At 46.2% G+C, this 24,350-nt stretch overlaps 1 protein-coding gene across 1 annotated transcript in view; it reads left to right on the top strand.

The window, feature by feature from the left end:
- The window catches only part of palld (palladin, cytoskeletal associated protein), an 86,903-nt gene that overhangs the window by 41,908 nt on the left and 20,645 nt on the right, over positions 1-24,350 (top strand). Inside the window, 1 exon segment of the mRNA XM_084309028.1 lies at positions 19,632-20,336. Within this exon segment, the coding sequence (XP_084165154.1) occupies positions 19,632-20,336 (705 nt within the window).

The raw sequence follows: 24,350 nt of genomic DNA, 5'->3' as shown, positions 1-24,350 counted from the left end.
ATAACTAGATCACATACCACTTTAACATAACCTGTAGAGGTCAATGGATCAAGGTTTGAACGCTCCCAAACTCTGGAATACACAAAGATCATGTAGAATGCGTACTTTACTACTTTTACTTCAGATACTTAAGTAAGCAAATAATGTTCTACTTTTACTCACAGTAAGTAGCATTTTGAATGGAGGACTTTTACCAGAGTACTCATTTATCTGGGTATTTCTACTTTTACTTAAGTAAAGGAACTGTGTACTTTCTTCCACCACTGCCGATACATCATGTAAGTTGCATTAAAAAAACGGTGCGTTTCACATGAATGGACTCTTCAGTTTAGCTATAGGCGATCATTTCAAATAACCGACTGTGTGTTCTGTTTGTCTAAGGAGGAGACCATCGTGCAGAACCTTCTATAGTGTGGTAGTGAAGGGGTTAAGCGCCAAACTGGTGAAACACATGGAGGTGTGACCACCGTGCTTATTGACTGTGATAATAGAGTCAAAACATGATATTATAGGTTGCCATAATCCCTGGGTGGGCGTCGCACGCCGAGCACCATGGCAGAAGCATCAATTATCCTCCAACCGTTTCATAGCTTAATCTCTATTTCATAAGAGCAGGAATCAAATCTGACAGTTGAAATTGTTCTCTTGCACGTATTTCGTTCAACATTTTTCGCGGAGCGCTGTCGTCATGTTTGCTCGGAATTACTGGCAGATTACTGATGTTTGAAAAAGCAGGCATAAGTCAGCACTTTCAACAACAATTTGAAAAACCTTTTTTTATTTTATTTTTTTTACGTCGCCATCGGGTGGAAGCCTCGTATCTCCGATTTTGGTAGTTTTTTTTTATGTTTTCGCTCAAATTGAAGGTTGACGTGGTTCTCCATGTTGTGAGACGGCTTCATGGCCCCTGGGAGCGCATGCAGAACCCAGTGCAGAACATACAGTACATGGCTGTCAATCTCAACATCTGCTTATTTTCCCCTGAAAAGAGTTTTGGGAGATGGGAGGTTTTCGCCCCGACAGCAGCGAGTATTTGATTTACATTGATTTAGTGTTCCTCTAAAAGGCCCAACAATGATTCAGGTTCAAGTTGATGTCAGCTGGTCGTCTGTGCAGCCTGGTATTGATGTTGCTAGCATTGATATGACAATGAGTTTAGTAATGAGGGCCTTGACTCCCTCTGGAACCACCCGCACTGAGAAGGTATGCATGTGCTCACGCTCTTTTGGGTAATAGCGCCAACTAAATGGCTTATGGCGTGTGATGTTATGAGCACAATGTAGGCTATTTCACTCTGTCTTGGCCCCGTAGGAAGGTCACGATCAGACATCTGTGTTAACACTCTTGCACTCAAGTGATTCACAGATAGCGTACGTGCGAGAGTGTGTGTGTTTTTAAATTGAAATTCAACAAGGTTAAGTTACCAACAGTATGCAACTTACACCTTTGATTATTATTATGTTTGAAATTGAAATGCCTTTGGCGAGAAATGCATAGGTCAAGTTGTGTGTCTCTGTGTGTATGTTTATACATGTGTGCGTGCGTGCATGTGTGCATATGTCTGTGTGTGTGTGTGTGTGTGTGTGTGTGTGTGTGTGTGCGTGACTGTGTGTGTGTATATAGAATAGAATAGAATATAAATACTTTATTCATCCCGAGGGAAATTTGCCACTACAAATCGCTCACAGTAAACATTTAGGGAGACAAAACAAGTCACGAATAAAAATAAGCCTAAGAATAAAGAATAAAATAAGCCTAAGAATAAAATACGGTCCGGGATATACATTTCCTATGTTATGTATATACATTCTAATATAAGATATACAGAAATCTACAGTAAGTGTACAGTAAGTATAATATTGAACAATGTTGTTTTAAAAGTAAAAGTCCAGGAAGATGTTAACTGTCACTCAGTGATGCAGTGAGGCACATAATATGCATTGTGTATTATGTGTGTGTGTGTGTGTGTGTGTGTGTGTGTGTGTGTGTGTGTGTGTGTGTGTGTGTGTGTGTGTGTGTGTGTGTGTGTGTGTGTGTGTGTGTGTGTGTGTGTGTGTGTGTGTGTGTGTGTGTGTGTGTGTGTGTGCGTACGCGCGTACATGTGTGTCTGGAGAGGAAGTGGTAGGTGGTGTCTCACAGGGTGCAACAATTAGCTTCCCGGGGCCATAGATCAGAGGTTACTATTATGTGTTAAAGTGTCTCAGTACCTGGCAGGGTAACAGGGTCGTGACCCAACATGTGCCTCTACTCGTATGGCATCTGGCAACACCCATTCCTGACTACATTATACACTACCTTTTCCACTCTATCTCTCTCTCCCTCTGTCTCTTTCTCTCTCTCTTTGTCTCTTAATTTCTCTCTCTCTCCCTCTTTCGCTCTCTCTCTCTCTCTCTCTCTCTCTCTCTCTCTCTCTCTCACACTCTCTCTCTCTCTCTCTCTCTCTCTCTCTCTCTCTCCTCTCTCTCTCTCTCTTTCTCTCTCTCTCCCCCCTCTCTCCCTATCTCTCTTTCACCTCTCCCCCTCTCTCTCTCTGTCTCTTAATTTCGCTCTCTCTCTCCCTCCATCTTCTCTCTCACCCCATCTATTAATTGATCACTCTCTCCCTCCCCCTGTCTCTTAATTTCTCTCACTCTCTTTCTCTATCTCTCTCCTCATTCCTCTCTCTCTGTCTTCTCCCTCTCACTCACTCACTCACTCACTCACTCACTCACTCACTCACTCACTCACTCACTCACTCACTCACTCACTCACTCACTCACTCACTCACTCACTCACTCACTCACTCACTCACTCACTCACTCACTACACACTCACTCACACACACAAACGCTGGGTTATACTGTAGCAATCTCGATCATGCAGGAGCTTAGAACAACAGGCCACGCAGCTTGTACAGTAACTGACACTGTGTGTGTGAGTGTGCGTGTGTGTGTAAGATGAGGAAGGCTCTAATCTCCTCTAAACTTTAAAGTGTTATATACTGCATGTGGATTGACCCTCTACCATTCAATCCCCTTTGTGGTGGCATAATTGTCATGCCAGGGATTATAAATGATGGCGTTGGGCGGTAGCGCCAAGCCTCCCTGACCCCCTTTGGAGGTGGTTGTCAGGGGAACAGTGAGGGTAACTGGAGCAAACTTAAAGGAAAACTCCAACATTTTGGGAAATTAGCTTATTTAACATCTTCCCTGGAGTTAGACAAGAAGATACATACCTTTTTTGTCTCTGTGCGTGCATTTTAGCTTTGGGAATAGATGCTCCGTTAGCATAGCTTAGCTTCATCACTGGAAGTGAGTAGGGGCCGGAGCCTTACAGTGCCTTACAGTGTATTGCAAGGTCTGACATTGACCAAACTTGATATGCATGACCTTGGTGGGCTCTAGGTCAACTCCTGAAAAGGGGGTCAATGTCAGACTTTGCAATCAAAAGTTAGGGGGCTAATAACCCTTGCCATAATTTCAGTGTGCCCCCTAACTTTTGATTGCAAGGTCTGACATTGACCCCCTTTTCAGGAGTTGACCTAGAGCCCACCAAGGTCATGCATATCAAGTTTGGTCAATGTCAGACCTTGCAATACACTGTAAGGCACTGTAAGGCTCCGGCCCCTACTCACTTCCAGTGATGAAGCTAAGCTATGCTAACGGAGCGTCTATTCCCAAAGCTAAAATGCACGCACAGAGACAAAAAAGGTATGTATCTTCTTGTCTAACTCCAGGGAAGATGTTAAATAAGCTAATTTCCCAAAATGTTGGAGTTCCCCTTTAAGGCCACAAGCCGTCTTGTGCCAACATCCCTCGTTTGTCACACACACACACACACACACACACACACACACACACACACACACACACACACACACACACACACACACACACACACACACACACACACACACAGAACTTTTGCTCCACCGAACTCCTAGAGGCATCTGTAGGCCTGTCATCTAATGCAGAGGGGCAAGGGGCATATTGTGTATATTCTTCTCCCTACTGTATATGCCTTAATTTAAGATTCAGCTTTAGTGGTGTAGTCCAAGGAAACTATAAAAGAAGGAAGTGTCATCACGTTCTGCGCTCTGCTTGGTGCCAGTCGTTGGTGCCAGTTCTATTGAAGCCTGTATTAACATTCAAAACATATAAGCTATCTCAGGAAATATACATCAACCAATATATCAAACGTTAGCGAGTTAATAAAGCAACAAATTGCAGATGATTCTGACATCCGAGGTAATAACCTGTTTACCTGAGAGGCCCTAAACGCCCATTCAACTCAATGTCGGCCGAACTGAAAGTTTCCACACTTGGCACCAGTGTGCATTCACACGCTACCCCGATGACGTGATGACTCTTCCTTCTTTTATAGTTTCCTTGGTGTAGTCGAGGGTATGAGTAGGTATACACAACATTTCAGTTGTGTTTTCCGTTGCTAGGTAACAACACCATCGTTCCAGTCGGTTACATTTAAGCGCAGAAACGGCTGATGATCAGCTAATGTAACGTTAACTTAAGTCTGGATTTTTAGTATCCTGGCAACAGATTCAATTTGACCTCCATCAGCTCCTTACTGCACAGCGGTAGGTTGTTCCCTCCTAACAGGTATAAACGTAACCAATTTAAAGTCTGACATTTTCCTAGACACCACCCAACGCAAGCCGTGGATTGGCAGCAGTCAAGCGATATAACTAGACACCGTCTGCAAACCACAGGGTCTGTATCGCCCATTTTGTCCGTACTGTTGCCTATCAACCCAGATATTTCCAGTCACACACATGAAACATTGTGTAGGGAGAGGACTTGTAGACCAATTGATCAATTGAATTCCGTTGCTAGGGAACAGCTTGGGCAGCTGTTCAGCCTGTCTGCTATTGTACCCACCTCTTTCTCTATGTGTACTCACACAGCCATTGACATATATATATATATAAATGGTAAATGGTGCATTTATATAGTGCTTTTAGTAAGTAAGTAAGTAAGTAAGTAAGTAAGTAAGTAAGTAAGTAAGTAAGTAAGTAAGTAAGTAAGTAAGTAAGTAAGTAAGTAAGTAAGTAAGTAAGTAAGTAAGTAAGTAACGTTTATTTATATAGCACTTTTCACAGAGAGAACTCACAAAGTGCTTTACATACAGCAGAAATAAAATATAAAATATAAAAAGCAAGAACCATTCAAGTGATAAGAGACGGAACAAAAACACAATGCATCACAGAGAAAAAAAACAAAAGACATATTTTATACCTGGAGGAGAAGCTCAAACATTACCCAAAGGCCTGTTTAAACAGTAATGTTTTTAGCTGAAAAAATGTCAACAGACGCTGCAGCTCTTAGGCCACGAGGAAGGGAATTCCAGAGTCTAGGCGCTACAGATTGAAAGGCTCTGTCACCTTTGGTGATCAACCTGGTGCACGGAATGACCAACAGATCCTGGTCAGCTGTCCTCAGGGTCCTGCTGGGCACTTTTCCAAAGCGCTTTACAATTTACTCACACATCCACACGCCGAAGGCGGAGGCAACCATGCAAGGTGCCAACCTGCTCATCAGGAGCAGTTAGGGGTTAAGTGTCTTGCTCAAGGACACTTCGACACGGTGCCTGGGAGGAGTGGGAATCGAACCGGGAACCTCCGGATTACCAGACGACTGCTCTACCTCCCGAGCCACTGTCACCCATATATATATATTATATACAACAGGGATCACTGAACACCTGCCTACCCTCAGCACCATATACAGTACACCTCCTCGCCTATCAATCTGGGATCCAGTTATTATATATATATTATTCCTAAAAGTGCTTTGTTAAAATTGCATTTATCTGTAGGTCTGTGTAGTAGCTAATAAACAATATTTTGATGCTTAAACGTATGTATAATGTATATTCATTGATTCACTCGTATACCAAAATCCATTTGAATTGAAAAATGTTGCTTTTCGCATCAAATATTGATATGCGATTAAAATGCGATTAATTTCGATTAATTAACTATAAAGTCTCGAATGAATTCGATAAAAAAATGTAATCAAGTCCCACCACTAGTTATTAAGGTTCATGCTTGTTTACGGCGGCTCCATCTGTGCACAACACGTGTGTTTTTGCGTTGGGAGCCGAGTGAGGGGGGCTCTGGCTGCCATGTTTTTGTCCCATATCTACACCGTGACTCAGAGCTTCCTCCCAGCAGTCGGCTGGTTTAACGAGGTGTAGCTCATGAACTCTCTAATGATGTATTAACAATCACTTTCTTGTCCAGGCGTCGCGTGTGGTTTTATGGAAAGCGGTGGAACGCGCGCATGTTTCAGAAACCACATATAGGAACCACATAGGGTACAGAGCCGCACACACAGATGCTCTGCAGTTCCTCGCGGTCAAACGTGTAGTTAAAATGTATGTGAGGTGCCCAGAGATGGCGTAGTGCTTAAGACAACCCCACCCCAGCCACCACATCAACCACTGCTGGCCGGGGAATTAATCCCAACATAAACCTTTTCTCCTGTGTCTTCCGTTCTCTTCCTAATGTTTCAATAAAGATAATAAAAAATTATATTAAAGGGAGTGGACCCACAATATTATGTGAGAGATGTTTTGGATCAGTCCTCTTCAGTGGTGGAAAGTAACTACGTATTCTTACTCAAGTACTGTATTTAAGTACAATTTCGAGCGACTTGTACTTTACTTGAGTATTTTCATTTTAGGGAACTTTATACTTTTACTCCACTACATTTCAAAGGAAATATTGTACTTTTTACTCTGAACCCATCAGTTACTAGTTCCTTTAAGATGATCTACTTTCACATTTGAAGCCTGACAACATCAAGAGGACATAATCAGAGCAGCATAACTGGACCACATACCACTTTAACATAACCTTTAATCAGAGCAACATAACTGGACCACATACCACTTTAACATAACATTTAATCAGAGCAGCATAACTGGACCACATACCACTTTAACATAACATTTAATCAGAGCAGCATAACTGGACCACATACCACTTTAACATAACCTTTAATCAGAGCAGCATAACTGGACCACATACCACTCTAACATAACATTTAATCAGAGCAGCATAACTGGACCACATACCACTTTAACATACCATTTAATCAGAGCAGCATAACTGGACCACATACCACTTTAACATAACATTTAATCAGAGCAGCATAACTGGACCACATACCACTTTAACATAACCTTTAATCAGAGCAGCATAACTGGACCACATACCACTTTAATATAACCTATAGAGGCCAATGGATCGAGGATTGAATGATCCTAAGCACTGGAATATACAAACATCATGAAGAATGCATACCTTTACTTTAGATAAGTATGTACATTCAATAGCAAATACTTCTCTACTTTTACTTAAGTAGAATTTTAATGGAGGACTTTTACTTTTACCAGAGTACTCATTTATCTGGGTATTTCTACTTTTACTTAAGTAAAGGAACTGTGTACTTCTTCCACCACTGGTCCTGTGAATGCAGGACAAGGGAGAGGAGAACAGGTTATCAACGAGAGAGATAGGCAGGTAATGACAGAACTAGTGATGCAACGATACAGATACCGCTATCGGATACCGGTCTGATACCAGGCTGAAATAGGGTTGGAGTGTTGGAGAGTTTTCCCGCTACTAAAATCAGAAACCAAGAAACATGTGTATCGTGCCAGAAATCGAAACAAAGTGACTTGATTTGTTGTATTTCTTTACACATAGAAGCGTGTTTGAATTATATCTCTCTAATTGAGAAATATGTATTATATCTCAATCATTTTTGTCCATTGACAATGAAGTGATGGTCCAAGTTTATACTGCTCAGTAAAAGCAGTGGAACGGATCGGTACCCTGTGTTGGACAATACTGACAGCTTAGGATTTAGGATTGGTATCAACACTGAAAAAGTGCAGCCCTAGACAGAACAACAGTGTCGTGAGGGGGAGAAAGAGAGAGAGCAAAGAGAAGAGGAGAGGAGAGGGGAGAAGAGGGGAGAAGAGAAGAGAAGAGAAGAGAAGAGAAGAGAAGAGAAGAGAAGAGAAGAGAAGAGAAGAGAAGAGAAGAGAAGAGAGAAAATCCCCAAAAAGAGGGCAAGGCAGACAAGGTAGCCACAGAGAGCAGGAAGGGAGATAATTCCACATCAACCTCCAGTCCAGACTCAGATGGGCAGTCCTTAAAAGGACATGGGAGACACAGGATTGGATGAGACGCCCTACGACGAGCCATCGGATTGGCTGGTCGGGTTAGAGTGACCTGCAGGGGAATGGAGAAGCTTTCCAAATAAGGAAGAGAGTTCTTTGAGCTTTAGAGCTGACCTTCAGAAGACAAGAGGGGGCTGGAGGGGGGGGGGAGATGAAAAGAACCACAGAGAGATATGAAGAAAGAGCGTGAGGGTCTATGTTTGACAACATGGAAACTGAGAGGCCTTTTAGTGATCCTCTCATAGAGAGCAGAGTGTTCCCCAGGAGAGAGTCTTGTGGTATGTTAAACACTGAGAAACACACATACTGTACACACAGACACACATACACACAGACACACATACACACAGACACACAGGGAATCACATTGTTTCCGGATGAAGTCAATCAACCTCTGATTAGAACTGCGGTCCAGATCTCTGCCCTGATGTGAGCTGTGTGTCTGTCTGTCTGGGCGTACAGTATGTGTGCACGTGTGTGTGTACATGTGTGTGGACGTGTGTGGGCGTGTGTGTGTGTGTGCGTGCGTGGGCGTGTGTGTATGTGTGGGTGCTGTTGTCGTAGACAGAGGATGTACTGTTTTAGACTCCCCCAGTCTGACCTACGCATCCAGAAAACATCCTTTCACTCTTGTGGACAGTTTGACATTAATTGCAGGACATGTGTGACACATAACGGTATAATTTATGCACACATACTTAGCCTCTTTGGTTATGTGATTTTGCAGCACGTAATTATCACCGAAAACATCACTAGTTGTCTAGTTAACATTAAGGTTAGGCGCGTGAGGGCTCTAAGGTTAAGGTTAGGGTTAATGTACAGTAAGGGTTATGTTTATAAACAACCCCCCCCCCCCCCCCTAAGTCCCTGAGTAATATGACTGGATATGTGGGAGATTACTTGAGGGCCCCCGACATTCCCCACCCCGTAACACACACACACACACACACACACACACACACACACACACACACACACACACACACACACACACACACACACACACACACACACACACACACACACGCCCCACTGGCTTGGATCCCCAGCCTCCCTCCCATATCATCACTGTGTTGTGACTCATATCTAGAGAGGAAAACCATGGAAAACCCAGACCGACCCTAAAAATAGACGTTACACACCAGAATAGAAAATGACAAATGTCTCTAAAAAGATTTCACGTCAGCCCACAAAAATTAAAGAAATTAAGAAAACCTCTCCTTGAGAAACACACTTCATTCCCTGAAACCGGATCTGTGTGTGTGTGTGTGTGTGTGTGTGTGTGTGTGTGTGTGTGTGTGTGTGTGTGTGTGTGTGTGTGTGTGTGTGTGTGTGTGTGTGTGTGTGTGTGTGTGTTGTGTGTGTGTGTGTGTGTGTGTGTGTGTGTGTGTGTGTGTGCGCCCGCCGTGCGTGTGCGCCCGCCATGCGGGGCGTTGATGTGTGGGTGTGGGGAGGGAATAGTTTGCATTGAAACCCAGTGGCGTTGGAACTTTGTATCCATTAGTCAAACTGTTCCAAATGTCCTACACGCTGTCACTGTTACATACAACTCCAGGCTATTATCCCCCCGCTGTTCCATGTGGCTGGCGTGTAGATAATGGGAACTCCGCTCTGTAAACATGTGAAGGCCAGATAGTGTTTCTGTGCGTGTAGTGAGACAGAAGAGCGTGGATGTTATTTCCAGGCAGGACAGAAAGAGTTCTCTGGTGCGTGTCGCCTGGAACGGAGCGAATTGTTCGAATGATTAATTTCCTCGAATGATGAATGAAAGTCTCCTTTCTTCCATGATTAAGAAAACAATATGTATTGGCACGCAAACAGGTACAGTAAAGTAATAAGAGATGGGAGTCTCCCTTTAATGTCTCTCTCTTTCTCTCACTCTCTTTTTCTCACTCACTCACTCTCTTTCTCTCACTCACTCACTCTCTTTCTTTCACTCTTTCTCTTTTTTGCCATCTTCCCTTTTTGTCTGACTCAAAAAGGTTCTTGGGTCAGTGGGACGACAGTATGCTGTAGTGCTTTTATTGTGAAAGCATTGTGTGTGTTTGTGTGTGTGTGTGTGTGTTCGTGTGTGTGTGTGTGTGAGAGAGAGAGAGAGTGAGAGAGAGAGAGCAAGCCGGGAGCCTTTATTGTGAAGGGGAGGAGCTCAGACAGACTCAGACTGACTCATGCAGAGAGAGAGAGAGAGAGAGAGAGGCTGCGTCTGTCACTGTCTGGCTGCTCACTGCTCTATATATTATGCTCCCCTACCTGGAAGACCGGCATTCAGACACATACACACACACACTCACTCACACACACACGCACACACACACTCTCTCTCTCCAGCAGGGAAATAACCTGAGCTGCCTCTCACCAAGACCACAACACTGAAGGTAAACCTCTTAATTACTCTCTTGTATAAACTGACAGCTTAGCCTTAACTTTTATAGACTTCAGCAGTGGCAGTCTGTGTGAACGTCAACTGAGAGACTGAGGAGGGGGCAAAGATGAGGAGTGTATTCTGTGTGATGCTTTTCATTAACTCTTGAGTTTTTGAACTTTGAGAAAGAGAAAGAGAGAAAAAGCATTACAGGCAAAGTTATTGCTCGCTCGGCTTGTTAGTTTGCGGACGGTGACACTTTGATCTTTGTTTGAATTAAAACAGCCGTAGACAAAACCACACGTACGTTTGAAATCACTTTGTCACTGCGCCTGAGACGTGCTGGAATGGGACTCGCTATTGAATGAAAGAGTAGAGAACTGAGACAAATGATAGAGCGAGAGCGAGGAATGTTTTTTTTTCTTTTCTTTTTTTTCTCCTTTTTCCCCCCTCTTATTCTTGCCTGCTTTGCCAGCTCAGCCAGTTAATGTTAAAAGCATGTGTTTGGAGCATGGATTATGGATATGTGGGTTTGTGGAACACGGAGTGGCAGACGGAGAGCAATACCCATTAATTTAACTGTCGGCTTAGGAAAAAGCCTCCTGGAATGAACCTCTGGACAAAAGACATAGGAGAATAAGAGCTGTCTTGAGGATAGCACTGTCTGTCTGACTGACTTGTCTGTCTGTCTGTCTGTCTGTCTGTCTGTCTGTCTGTCTGTCTGTCTGTCTGTCTGTCTGTCTGTCTGTGAGTAGAGAACCAGGGTGATGGGATGATGGAAGGGGGGGGGGGGGGGGGTAAGGTCAGTGCTGGTGTCTGTAGTTTCCTATTGAGCAGTGTTGTGTCTGTGGTGTTGAGCCAGTGGTGTTTATGTGGTGAGAGAGGAGAGCTTTGTTTGTTTGCAGTGCTCCTCACTGGAGTCAGATAGATTAGTTAACACAATAGAGACAGTTAGGTGAGAACGTTTGTGGCGTGTAACTACTGACTTGTTCTCTCCTGCTTCTAAGCCCCTGCTTCTCTCTGCCTCTCTCTCTCTCTCTCTCTCTCACTCTCTCTTACTCTTTCACTCCATGTCTCACTTTCTCTCTTTCTTTCGCTCTCTCTCCCCCTTTCCCTTTCTCCCTCTCTCTATGTCTCTCTCTCTCTCTTTCTCTCCCTCTCTCTCCCTCTCTGTCTCTGTCTCTCTATCTCTCTATATATCTCTTCCCCTCCTCCTCCTCCCACTCCACTCCTGCTGCTAATCCCATTTGATGGCAATGTCTTTCCCATTCCAATCCAGGGAAGAATGTCTTCAGCATTCCAGCTATACAGAAAAACACCCTCCATCTTACTAGAGAGAGAGAGAGAGAGAGAGAGAGAGAGAGAGAGAGAGAGAGAGAGAGAGAGAGAGAGAGAGAGAGAGAGAGAGAGAGAGAGAGAGAGAGAGAGAGAGAGAGAGAGAGAGAGAGAGAGAGAGAGAGAGAGAGAGAGAGAGAGAGAGAGAGAGTGGGGGGGGGAAGGGAAGGGAGGAGGACTAATGGGGAGAAGGTGAAGGAAGAGAGAGAGAGGAGAGAGAGGGGAAGGGAGGAGGACTAATGGGAAGAAGATGAAGGGAGAGAGAGAGAGAGGGGGAGAGAGACAGACAGGGCTCAGTGGTTGTGGAATGCCCTCTTCACCTATCCCAGAGCTCCCTGGGTGAGAGAGTGAGAGAACAGAGCATAGAGGGGGAGAGTCGGGCTGAAAGAGAAGAAGCTGAGGCTGAGAGGGAACGCGGCCGGGAGTGACTGGAGCAGACCCTGAACCACGGGCCTGGTCCAAATAAGACAAACGCTCTATGGAGCGTTTTTTAAAGAGCAGGGGGAAAGAAAACAGTCTGGTTCTGTTTTATGTGGTGTGTGTGCAATTAGAGCCAGAGGGGGGGGTATCCAGGGAGGAGGAGGAGGAGAGGGGGGGGGGGGAAGCATGTAGAGGTTGAAAATAAGTTTGGACTTCGAGAGAACAAAGACAGAGGGAGAGAGACTGCCAGTGTCAAGTTGACAGTAAAGAGAAGGAGGGTGGAGTGTTGCAGAACCACTCGCTGTACAACATGTCACATGTTAAATATCTTTTATTCCCTGCTGTATGAGCAGGATATCAGAGGCTGCTCTCGATAAAAGAGCACCCCAGCTAGTTCCTTTAGGGGGGGTGGCCTTTGGGATTGTACTGAAACTTTAGTGGAAACTTGGAAAGACTCCATCGAGCCTCCCTGCTCTCTTTGGTGAATGAGTAGGGAGCCAAACACAGAGAGGAGGGAGTTGTGGAAAGTTGTGTGTGTTTATCTCTGTGTATTTTATATGCATACACCTTTATTTATGCTCCACTTGAGTTTGCTGATGAAAGTTCAAGATAATTTTTTGGGATGTCATCGTTTCGGCCTCACAGCGGAGAGAAATAGGAAGCACGGTAGTAGGAGCGGGATTTGAACCTGCGACGGTTCACGTACACGGTACAGCGTGTGCCTCAGTCCACTCAACCGGCCATGACCCACAGATGGACGGTTATCTTGTTGACAGGCCGTATTTGGACAGCATGGCGGACAAATAGTCGTTTGTCGGTGGAAGTTTATGTTATGAAGCAATTTATCTTTTCTGTTAATCTGACGACCAAGTCATAAACACGCAGCTATCTGATGGTGTTTTGGTGTTTTCATTTGGATTCCAGTAAAATCATTACGGTATATCCCATACACACACACACAGACACACACACACACACACACGCACACGCACACGCACACGCACACACACACGCACACACTGCAAATGAGTAGTGAAAGCGCTGACTTTGGTTCTCAATCTTCTTAGCAAACGTCTCAGATGTCCACAGCAGGATACATCTCCAGACATGGGTGACACATAATCACTGATCCGAGATTCCTTATTAGTCTACCAATCACGTTACACCCAGCAGGTGTAGTCAATAATAACTCAAAATCTGTCACCCCAGGCCATGCAGTCAGACAGACAGACGTTGGCTCAGATGGTGTGTCAGAGCTCGCCTGTCTGTTTTTTCGCGGAAAAGGTGTCGGACGAGTTCAGGTTGACGCAACGCCGCGATGACGCAACGCTCCCTTACTGGATACGGAGACGGGAGAGTGTTAAGCAGGTGTGTGCCGGCCCACAGTAAAACTACATGTACCTGGGTGAGCAGGCGGGTGTGGGTGTGTTCAGAGATGAGAGCGCGAAGGAGAACATGTCCTTATACGCTGGGAGTGAGGTTGGGAGCCATGTGCCGTTATTCCATGCGCATGTTGAATTCACCTTACATTCCTGCAGCGATAAAGCCTCTCTAGTGGAGGGGCATGGTCCGGCTCCAGACGTGTTGTTGTGTGTCACCACCTCGGGCTGGGTTTAGACAGCGGTGACAGGGCCTCTGTTTGTTTTGGAGGTGCGATACCAGAGCTCTGTTTTAACCGTTTGGGTAGAAATCACTCACACTTGACATGGCCACATTTTTTTTCCAGACCTATTGCACAAACACATATAGTGTGTCATACCACCATACAGAGACGTATAGCTTGGACATACTGTAGGCACAAGACCCTCTCTTGTGATTTACACTTGTCGTAGAGGCTCTGGGGTGCTTGAGTTGAGCAGATGGCTTGTATTATACCATTCCTACTCCCTGCCTTGGTCTTTATAAAGGCATATAGACTTTGAAGGGCCACACAAACGTGGCCATGGTTACTGCAGTGGAGCTCCTGGCTTGTTGTTATTGTTGCTGCTTACAGAAGGAACCCCCTCATTTACTGGCTATTTACACTCAACAACTTCCTGTCCTCCCGTGCTCGCTTCCTGTCGCCGTTTCCCGGCAGAGTTCAATAAAAGCGCCCCTCTCCTCTCCCCTCTATTCAAGCAGCTGCTGTGCTAACGAGATGCTCCTCTGAGCCCCGGACGAGGGCGGCAGTTAAAACCAGGGACGGCTCCCAGCTCGTCTTGTGCCGTGTCAGGCGACCCTATAACGGTCTCTCTCGTGCGCCCCCCCGGGCCGCTATTGTCCAGGAAGCACAAACAAAAGAGGTTCTGAGTAAACACGACCATTACGCACGTTGATTAAAGATACCATTGATTAAAGCAGGATGATCGGGATGATGGGAGCAGAGGCAGACACTGGCAAAAAGCCGCTTGTAGCCGGCAGGGCCTGGTTCAGAGACTGCTCCGCCATGGTCAAGACACTTCCAATTAAAGTCACTCTTGTCAAGCTGTTCCTGATCCCCACTAAGCTCACTGATGCTGCTAATGTTTCCATGTAGGAACTGGAGAAGCCAAAGTGACTCCAGATTCTTCTTAATTCTTTTGGCCATCAGCGATTTTTATGGTAAATCAATCAGAACTTTTTTTTCTTCTTTTTTTCTATGCATCCTCTTCTCACTCTGTTCCTTGTTAACTGAAATTTACATTCGGGACCCGGTCCAAGAGAATGTACTTTGAGAAGAGAGAAGCTTTCTTAACTGATTTTCCGTCTATTTATACCTCAGAATGGAGGGAGAGCGGGAGGGAGAGGGGGGGAAATTCGGAGAGAGAGAGAGAGAGAGATGTGAGAGTAATGTAGTGTTACAGTTGGAATGGCAGGGGGAGATGGAGCGTTCTCTTTGCCTGAAAACCCAGAGTTCTGTGGGCCAGTTGGCTCGGAACAGAACAGCAAAACACAGGGCCGTTGGCATGGCGACAAGGAGAATGTCTATCCCTCTATGCCCAGCCCCTCTCGCTCCACCACAGGGAGAGGAAGACGGAAAGCAGAAATGCACGGAAATGAAGTTTCTTTTTACTAGCTCATAACCGTATCTCTGGGAAATATGTCTTATTGTTGTAAATTTTACTGCCCAGCACACGGTCATGTTTTACAGCGGGTCATGATGTTTTAGATCATCTGAAGTACTTCCAACAACCACATCAAATAACTGCCATGTCAAGCATCGGGTCAGCCGGGCCCCGGGCCAACTGCCGTCATGACGCAGCTTAAGACAAATTAGCCTCACATTCAACCCAAATCGCAATTGTGACATATGATGACTTTTCCTGAAACTTTGAGGAACTTTTTAGAAATGTAAGTTTTTCTTGGCATAATACAAACAGAGAAAGCGGTTGCATGCAGCCTCCTCTCGTTCCTAATACTGAAATCTAAACCCCGTTGACCGACAGTCAGGAAAACATTGCTTTTGACACCCCTGTGAGACATTGTTTGGAGTGGACATCACAGCCCGACGGCCAGCGAACAGCTAAAATACATTGTACTGTTTGGTCGGATGTCTCTAGTTCTTACAACTGAGACAGTAGGAAGACAGTTGGAACCGTAATGCCGGGGAAGAGTGTGGAGGGCAGCCCTGTCCGCCGTCATAGCTGGAGGACAGACTTTGTAGAGAGTCCAGATGGCACGGTCCTGCACTGCATACAGACCTCTAAATGGGCCATAAACCTACTGATGCAGCTGCAGATTACACACCCTGACCTTTTAACACAATAGCAAATAGCAAATATTTATGGACTTGTCAGAGTGAAATAGTACGCGATTAAACTGTAATTCTGTCAAAGTCAAATGCCAGTACATGGATGCATTGATTCTAGATACGTCATGTGAAGCTTATATAGAAAACAAGTGTGTTTACTGTATGCCTTCCTGAATGGGGGAATTGATTGGCCATGTTGAAAGAGAGAGAGGCAGAGAGGGAGAGAGAGAGAGAGAGAAGATAGCGAGGATTGCTCTGAGTTTTTTGGCTATATAATGAATGGCAGTGTTTGTTTAGAGGTAGCCACTCCATATAAGAGAGAAGAGCACCTTTTAAGGCAAGGAGATGATGTCAGTTACAGCTGGTTAGCATCCACACGCTGCCTCCCGCTCACTCATACACCCAGGAGAATTCCACCAAAAAAAGGTTCGCAGATATATTTAGCACAACTGATCTTTATACAATGTGATATTCTCCACGTTTGGCTCGAGGCCTTAAGTCAGGAGGGTATTAAAAAACAGGCACGCGGGCAAAGTGTTTTAAAGGGTCTCCGAGTTCTTTCATGCTGAGGCAGTGAAGGGTTTTTAGTTGGGTTTTTTTTTTTGGAAAGAGAGAGAAGGGGAGACAAGGCGCTGAGGAAATGAAGTGCGTTTCCCCTCCGCTTGAGCGGGCGGCCGGGCAGGGCGCTCCTTGCTTCACGCTGCGAGAACACAGCCAAAAAAGGAATCAAACCGTGCCGTGGAGGAGCTGCAGGCCGTGGGAGCTGCCAAACTATTCCTGTAAAAGCACTCTTTTGGTTGAATACGAGACATCGGGGGACTGTAAATAAAAGTCTGTGCAGGGAAGAGGACTATAGACTCTGTTCATGTGTTCGGTCAGTGGATCCTGTTTCCGTAAAGGAGCGGTGTGACCAAGGTTGTGACAGAGTAGTAGAGTGATTGTGTGAGACACTTGTGTGAAATAATGGCCATTTATTCGGGGGTGGAAAAGGCTCCGCGGGAATTGTGGCAGAAAATAAGCGGCCAGGATAGAGCCATCAGTCACACGGCCGCCGCGGGGGTCCGTCGCACCAAGCTGTGACCTCTCAATTTGGTAGAAATGTTCACTACCTTCATTTGAGTTTGCAAAACGTTATAGAGCGAAGGGGGGATACACAGGGAGGAGCTTCTCCCCCTGCCTCCTTGCAGATGAAAAATAGAAGAAAGGAAAAAAGAAGGGAAAAAAAACCCTGATTATTCAACATCTGGAACAGATTTGGGGAAGTTGAACTTGGTCCTGGTGGACTCCTGACAAGAGATGTGTATTCCTCACAGGCCGTCTGGCTGAGAGCAGCTCTCCAGGCTGCCACAGACATGGGCATGAAAGGTTTAAAACCCGGCTACAACTTTTCCCAAAGACCTCTCTGTCCACCTCAGCTCTGTCCTCCCTCAACATTGGTCCCTTTTTTCCCTTCTTCTTCTTTTCTTTAAAAGCCCCCCAGATGCGTGTAAAGTCTGTTTCGAGAGAGAAATAGAGACTGAGAAACTGGTGGATGTAATAGACTGAAGGTTTAGAACCGGCTTCAAGCTTTCAACAGGACCTCTGTCCTCCTAGAAGCCAGTCAGTTCTGTCCGCTGGCTGCCGACGTTGGTCCTTATTTTACAAGCCCCCAGGCGCATGTAAAAATGTGGTTCTCAGAGAAACGCTGAATGTAGTAATATTGGAGTCTCTACTCTTTTCTAATAGTAATAAAACCCCCTCTAGGATTTCTCACCAGTGAGTTGTACTCTACATTACCCAGTGACTCTATGTCAACAGAGCAGGAGAGAGTCTGGACTGTCCATATCGTATTACTTCATCACCGGGCCTACAAGACGCAACAGAATGCTGTGGAGTTTGTGTTGTCGTTTCATCGGAGGGCAGTCAAAAGCTGTGACCCCTGAAACAGACTGGAAGCAGATGCAGAGCGGCCCCGGACGCCTCATAACACACCAACCACAGGCTTTTTGAATGTATTCTGGGGCCTCTCTGCTAATTAATCGCCCTGTGTGTTTTTATGGAGTCCGTGTCCGGCATTGTATCTCCACCCCTCCGCAAGTGAAGTGGGTGCCATTCAGACGCGTGCGTTTCTGCATCCAGTGTGTTCCAGCTGTGAGCCAAACCTCAACCCCTCGTAGTTCACTTTCCCTGTATCACAGAATACAACAAGAGAATATCTGAGACCTGCATTGTATCAGTTTATAATCCATCTGGGAAAGTGTTGTACAGTGAGGGATGACGGCATGAATAAAAACCTGTTTCTCTGTTATTACACTTATCCACGTTCTTGTTTTATTTTTTTTTGTCATTCTTGATGCGTTGCTGACAGAGTGGTCTCTTAACAAGTCTGTGTGGAGGCTGATAGCCTATCAGTCCCTGCTCCCGGTGCTGTGGTTTCCTTCCCGGCATCCACACACACATGCTAGTGCACACACGCACGCACACACGCACGCACACACGCACGCACACACACACACACACACACACACACCGCCTGTTGCAATAGCCACACGCACAGTTCCCCCCTGAACACTCTAACCTCAGACCTGACAGGCTATCAATTTCAGAGCAGAGATAAAAACATTTAAAAAAAAAAGGCCACTATAATTCCTGTGCAAGGCCCCTGGACAGATGGCCGGCCCAGTGCTGATGTCATTGTGAAAACGCTGCGTGTGGTTTTACTCTCTCCCGACAATCTTCGCGACGCACCAGTAACATTAGAAGCGAAGTTTCTGCGCCGACCGGGGGACGCTCCGACGCTCTGATTGGCCTTCTCGACCCTCCCCTAGTTAACGGCAGCGCTCGCATCGTGCGGTCCAACGTTCCTGTTCAGTCTAGTCGACACAGTTGGACGGAGTACAGGGAATTGTGTCACGCTCAAATTAAACACAGTCTCGCATGCTTTTCTTAACATTTTGTGTCTGTTACTCTGTAGCTGTGTTATCTCTGGGCCTGCGGCGTGTGGTGGTTGGAGTTGAGAGGATGTGGAGCGTTAGTGGGGTATGCGTGTGTTGTGTGCTGCTGATTGGAGACTTGGGGGAGTGGAACCCACCGCCAGCTCTCCGGGGTGCTCGTCTGACTTTGTAGTCAAACCTAACATGGGGGTTCAGCGGTCTTTCTGTGAGTCAGTGTGGGCCGTTTACGTTTACTGTGTGCTAGCCATTGTGAACTCCCGCCCCCCCCAGTGTGTGTGATCCCCGCTCTGATGGAGCTGACAAGGCTCTTTCAGCTTGATCCCAGTTCCATCCACAGAGCCACATGCAGACCAGAACACAGCCAGACGCTTGTATGACATGAATACTGTATGCAGGGGAGGAAATTAAACTGTCTATAGGGAGGCCAACATTCTTCTGCATTTATGGGGCAATTTCATAAAAATTCTTGTTTAAAGAGACAAACTCTCACAGTGTGATAAGTATGCCACTTTTGTGAACTTTTTTATTCACTATTTAAGAAATAATTTCCTGAACTTATGAGGATTCCCCCCAACCCCCCCCCCCCCCCCCCCCCCTCCAGCCCCAGTTAATTTCCCACCTTGATAGCATGTGATCTCCCAGCCCTGAGACCGGTCACTGATCCTCCGTTCTTCTTTCCTCGCAGGAACGCAGCTCAGCTGAAGCAGCTGCACGACCAGATTCTATCGGAGCAGCAGGAAGCGGTGAATTGGCAGCAACAACAGGAACAGCAAGAACAGCAAGAACAGGAAGTCCCGCCTTCAGCGCAGCAGCAAACACAGCAGCGACCCCAGGAAGTGCCTCTGCCCACCGCTCCACCCTCTCCTCCTCTTCCCCCTCCTCCCTCCTTCCAAGAGTTGGAGAGCAGCGCGACCATGCAGACCAGCACCTTCAACTACGCCCGGCCCAAGCAGTTCATCGCTGCCCAGAGCCCGGGTGGGGGTTACGTCACCCCGTCCTCCGGCTCCTCGGGCTCCAGCCTGTCCTCCCCTCTCTCTCCCGCCTCCTCACACAAGCCTTTTGGTAGGGTCACCCTCCCCCCCTTCACCAAGGCCAACAGCGTGGAGTCCCCCACCTCTCCATCCTTCCCTCCTCCGCCTCCGCCCTTCCTCAGCCCCAGCAACCTGCCCTCTCCGTCAGGGCCCGGCCTAGACTTCCCTCCTCCTCCACCTCCTCCCCCTCCGCCCATTTCCTTGGGCGCCCTCATATCTCCCGCCCGCTCCGACACCTCCTCTCCCTTCACCTCCATCCCTCCGTCTCCGGCCTCCAGCTTCCTGTCCTCCGTGCTGCCCGCCACGCCCACCAGCCCCACGGTCAACGCCCTGGGCCTGCCCAAAGGCAATGGGACAATGTGAGTACCAATTCCCCCCCCCCCTCTCTCTCTCTCTCTCTCTCTTTCATGTACAGGGTGTTGTAACTGTACTGTACATGTATATCAGCGAGGGTCAGGTCTGTGGGGCTGCTCTCTCCTCTGCGTCGGACAGATGGACAGACGGACAGACCGGGCCGCTGGCAGCAGCATCTGGAGTCTGGAGGCTAGATGTCTGCTCCTGGATGGAAGATGACATGTTTACATTCTTATACAGCATGTTTAGAGTGGAGAGCGCAGTAAAGACTGCCTTCTAAACACACGCACGCACACATACTGTATACACTGGCATGTTGTGCACACATGTATTTGCACACACACACACACACACACACACACACTGACCGATACATGCACTCATGCACATACACTGAAACACACACATGCATGCAAAAGTGCTCTCCAGGTGCAAGGAGTCTTGAGCCCCACCATGGCAGGAAAATATACTGAGTGACTTTAGAATGAAGGGTGTGTCAAAGTGAAATAAACAGTCAGACAGAGATGCTGAGGTCTGGGGGAATCAAACGCATAGCTGAGGCTCTTTATAGGCTGCTGGGAACTTTCCTGTCAAATACCAACACTTCCTGGAATCCTACAGTATCACCAACCAACCGGCTGGACCTGGGCCCTCTCTGTTTAGCTAGCTGATCACTCAATAATCAACTAGGCTGCAGTAAAAAACTTAAAACCAGATTTACAAACATAAACATAAAGACGGACAACACGCTCATCACAGACAAGCTGGATGTAGCCAATTACTTAAACATTTTCTTCACAAACATAGCCACAACACTGGTAAACAAACTACCCTCCCACTCAGGGCATTTTGGGGTAGAACACATCATAGCCTACTACAATAACCTAGGGGTCCGCAAAGACGATTTCAAACTAGAAATGGTAACAACAGCTGAGGTACTCAATAAACTGAGCGCCCTCCAACCTAACAAGGCCACTGGCCTTGACAATATCCCCTCCAAATTCCTCAGAGACTCAGCAGCCGCCATCACCCCAGTCATCACACACATAATAAACCTCTCCATAAAACAGGGACACGTCCCCAAGGACTTCAAAATTGCGACAGTAACACCCCAGCACAAAAAGGGCAGCAAATTAGACCCAGGCAACTACCGCCCTGTTTCTATTCTTACCTCCATCTCGAAAGTCATGGACATTTTTTTATACGAACAGGTCGAAAAGTACCTTGCGGAAAAAAATCTAATCTACGAATTCCAATCTGGCTTCAGAACATCCCACTCCACTGACACATGCCTTCTCTATTTGAACGACCACATCAAACAAGAGGTGGACGCGGGCAAATACTGTGGCATGGTCATACTGGACCTACAAAAGGCCTTTGACACTGTCAATCACTCCATTCTGATTGACAAGCTAAAAGCAATTGGTTTTGATAGTCTATCAGTGAGCTGGATGCAATCTTACCTGGAGGGGAGAGAACAGATGGTAGAGGTAAACAGTACTTTATCCCCCCCCCCTCCCAGTGAGCTGTGGTGTTCCACAAGGAAGCATACTAGGACCGCTACTCTTCCTAATTTATGCAAATGACATGTCGTCAGCTTGTGACTGCAATTTGTTCCTGTTCGCGGACGACTCAGCCCTGCTGGTCTCTGACAAGAACAAGTTACAGGTTGAAAAAACCCTCAGCTCTGAACTAGGCAAAATCTGCACCTGGCTCGCTGATAACAAACTATCATTACACCTGGGTAAAACAGAGTCCATTCTCTTCGGTTCAAATAACAAACTCACCAAGACCGACGGCTTCTCAGTTACAGTGGGTGACAATATTGTCACAAGGAAAGATGAAATTACATACCTAGGTTCCATCCTAGAGGCAAATCTTTCCTGTGACAAAATGGCATCCAATGTAGTAAAAAAAGTCAACCAACGAACAAGATTCTTGTACCGGATCTCCTCTTTGGTAAACAAGAATACCCTGAAGACTCTGGCAGGAGCACTCATTCAAGGGTACTACGACTATGCTTGCACATCATGGTACCAAAGCACCTCAAAGGCGCTAAAAACTAAATTACAAACATCAAGGCCCTCGACCTAGCATACCGTGCGGCAAAGGGAACCGCTCCCGCCTACCTCCGGTCAATGGTCTCTAACTACACACCCTCAAGACCCCTACGCTCTGCATCTTCTGGCCGCCTCAGACCTACTCCTATCCAAGCTCCGGGAGGGTCATCAAAGAGAAGTCGCCTATTCGTTGAATCCACAAAAATATTTTTTCGGATGTGCCTTTCGTTTATACGGAAACGGCGTTTTTACGGGGTGAAACCGCAAAAAAGTGAGACTACCTTCCAGGGTGGAATTCCTAGAAACGCAAAAGCTTTGCACTCTCGTCTAAACTGTCAAAACCGTATAAATCTGTTAAAACGATGACGAAAGGGTTGTCACGGCTCTGGTCGCGCGTACTGCTTACGTCACAGGTAGCAGGTATGCGCCAGTAGCCGAGACGTAAACAAAGCAAGTATGTCTGACTATATCAACGGAGATCACCTGAAGGCTACATTGGCAGTACTTTTAACCCTTTCACTGCCACACGACAGAAGGTTAACCCTTTACTATCACACAACCGGCTGTCGTGTGGCAGTGAAAGGGTTAAATACACAAGAATCTGTCCCGCGGCGTGAGTGGACCCACTGTCTGTGAGTGACTCTGCTTTGGTCCAATCACATTCCCCATCCACAGTCTGCGAATCAGAGGCAGAGTAGGGCGGGTCTTCACAGCACGTCATGTGACATATGCGCCAATCGTGTGACAGCGAGGCTCCGTCGTTACAGCGTCGTCTGCACGGAGAATTCCACCCCAAAACGCTTGTCTAAACGTAAAATTAAAAGTGAAACCGCAAAACGACTTTTGCGGTTTCTGTTCACAAAACGCTCGTCTAAACGTAGCCTCAGTCCTTGCCCCACAATGGTGGAATGAACTACCCACCCCAGTTAGGACAGCCGAATCACGTCCAATCTTTCGCCGTCGACTAAAGACGCACTTCTTCAACCATTATCTGAATTAAAAAATAATAATAATAATAATAATAATAATAATAATAATAATAATAATAATAATAATAATAATAATAATAATAATAATAATAATAATAATAATAAAAAAATCTAACCCTAACTAACCGTACTGTCATGCACTTGTCCTAATAAACTAACCTACACTGTAGCACTCAACACTTTGATGAACATTGTTGCTCAGCTGATAGAGTTGTGCCCTTCCTGATGGCTTGTCGTACAGAACTTGTAAGTCGCTTTGGATAAAAGCGTCAGCTAAATGACTAAATGTAAATGTAAATCACAAAACAAACTGGTCAGACTACTGCTTGACCTTACTCCTAGAACCCACCTCACCCCTGCCCACTTTGACAACCTAGGATGGCTTAGAGTAGACGACAGAGTACAGCAACTTGCAATGGGCCTGGTCTACAAGATAAACTACACGACTAAGGTACCCATGTACATGTCAAAATACTTCCCAAAGGTCAGTGAATACCACGACCACAACACCAGAGGGAGCTCCACAAATCATGTTAAACCCAGATTCGGCTCAAACAAGGGACTAAACACGTTTCGCAATTATGCCACATCAATGTGGAACGCCCTACCCACAGCTGTAAAGGAATGTGAATCACTACCCACTTTCAAAACCACTCTCAAAGAGCACCTACGAGAGACTGCAATTCGAAACTGGCCCCTGTAAATGTCCTAACACAACCCCCTCCAATGTACAATAAATGTCCTATTAAACCCAATAATACATGAGACCCTCTTCTTGGGACCAAGTAAGGTTTCGTCGATAATCCAATGTACAGTTACTCACCCCGCCTACCCAACCCCCCAACCCCACCACCTCTAATGTACAGTTCCCCCCCCCCCACCCCACCTACCAACCTCCTACCTACGAACCTCCTCCAATGTACAGTTTCTTCGTCAAATGTATATAATCTCTTTTTTAGACTCTTCTTGT

The sequence above is a fragment of the Notolepis coatsorum genome (assembly GCF_963971535.1).
Source record: "Notolepis coatsorum genome assembly, chromosome: 2".
Lineage (NCBI taxonomy): Eukaryota > Metazoa > Chordata > Actinopteri > Aulopiformes > Paralepididae > Notolepis > Notolepis coatsorum.
This window is presented reverse-complemented; position numbering and strand designations above follow the sequence as displayed.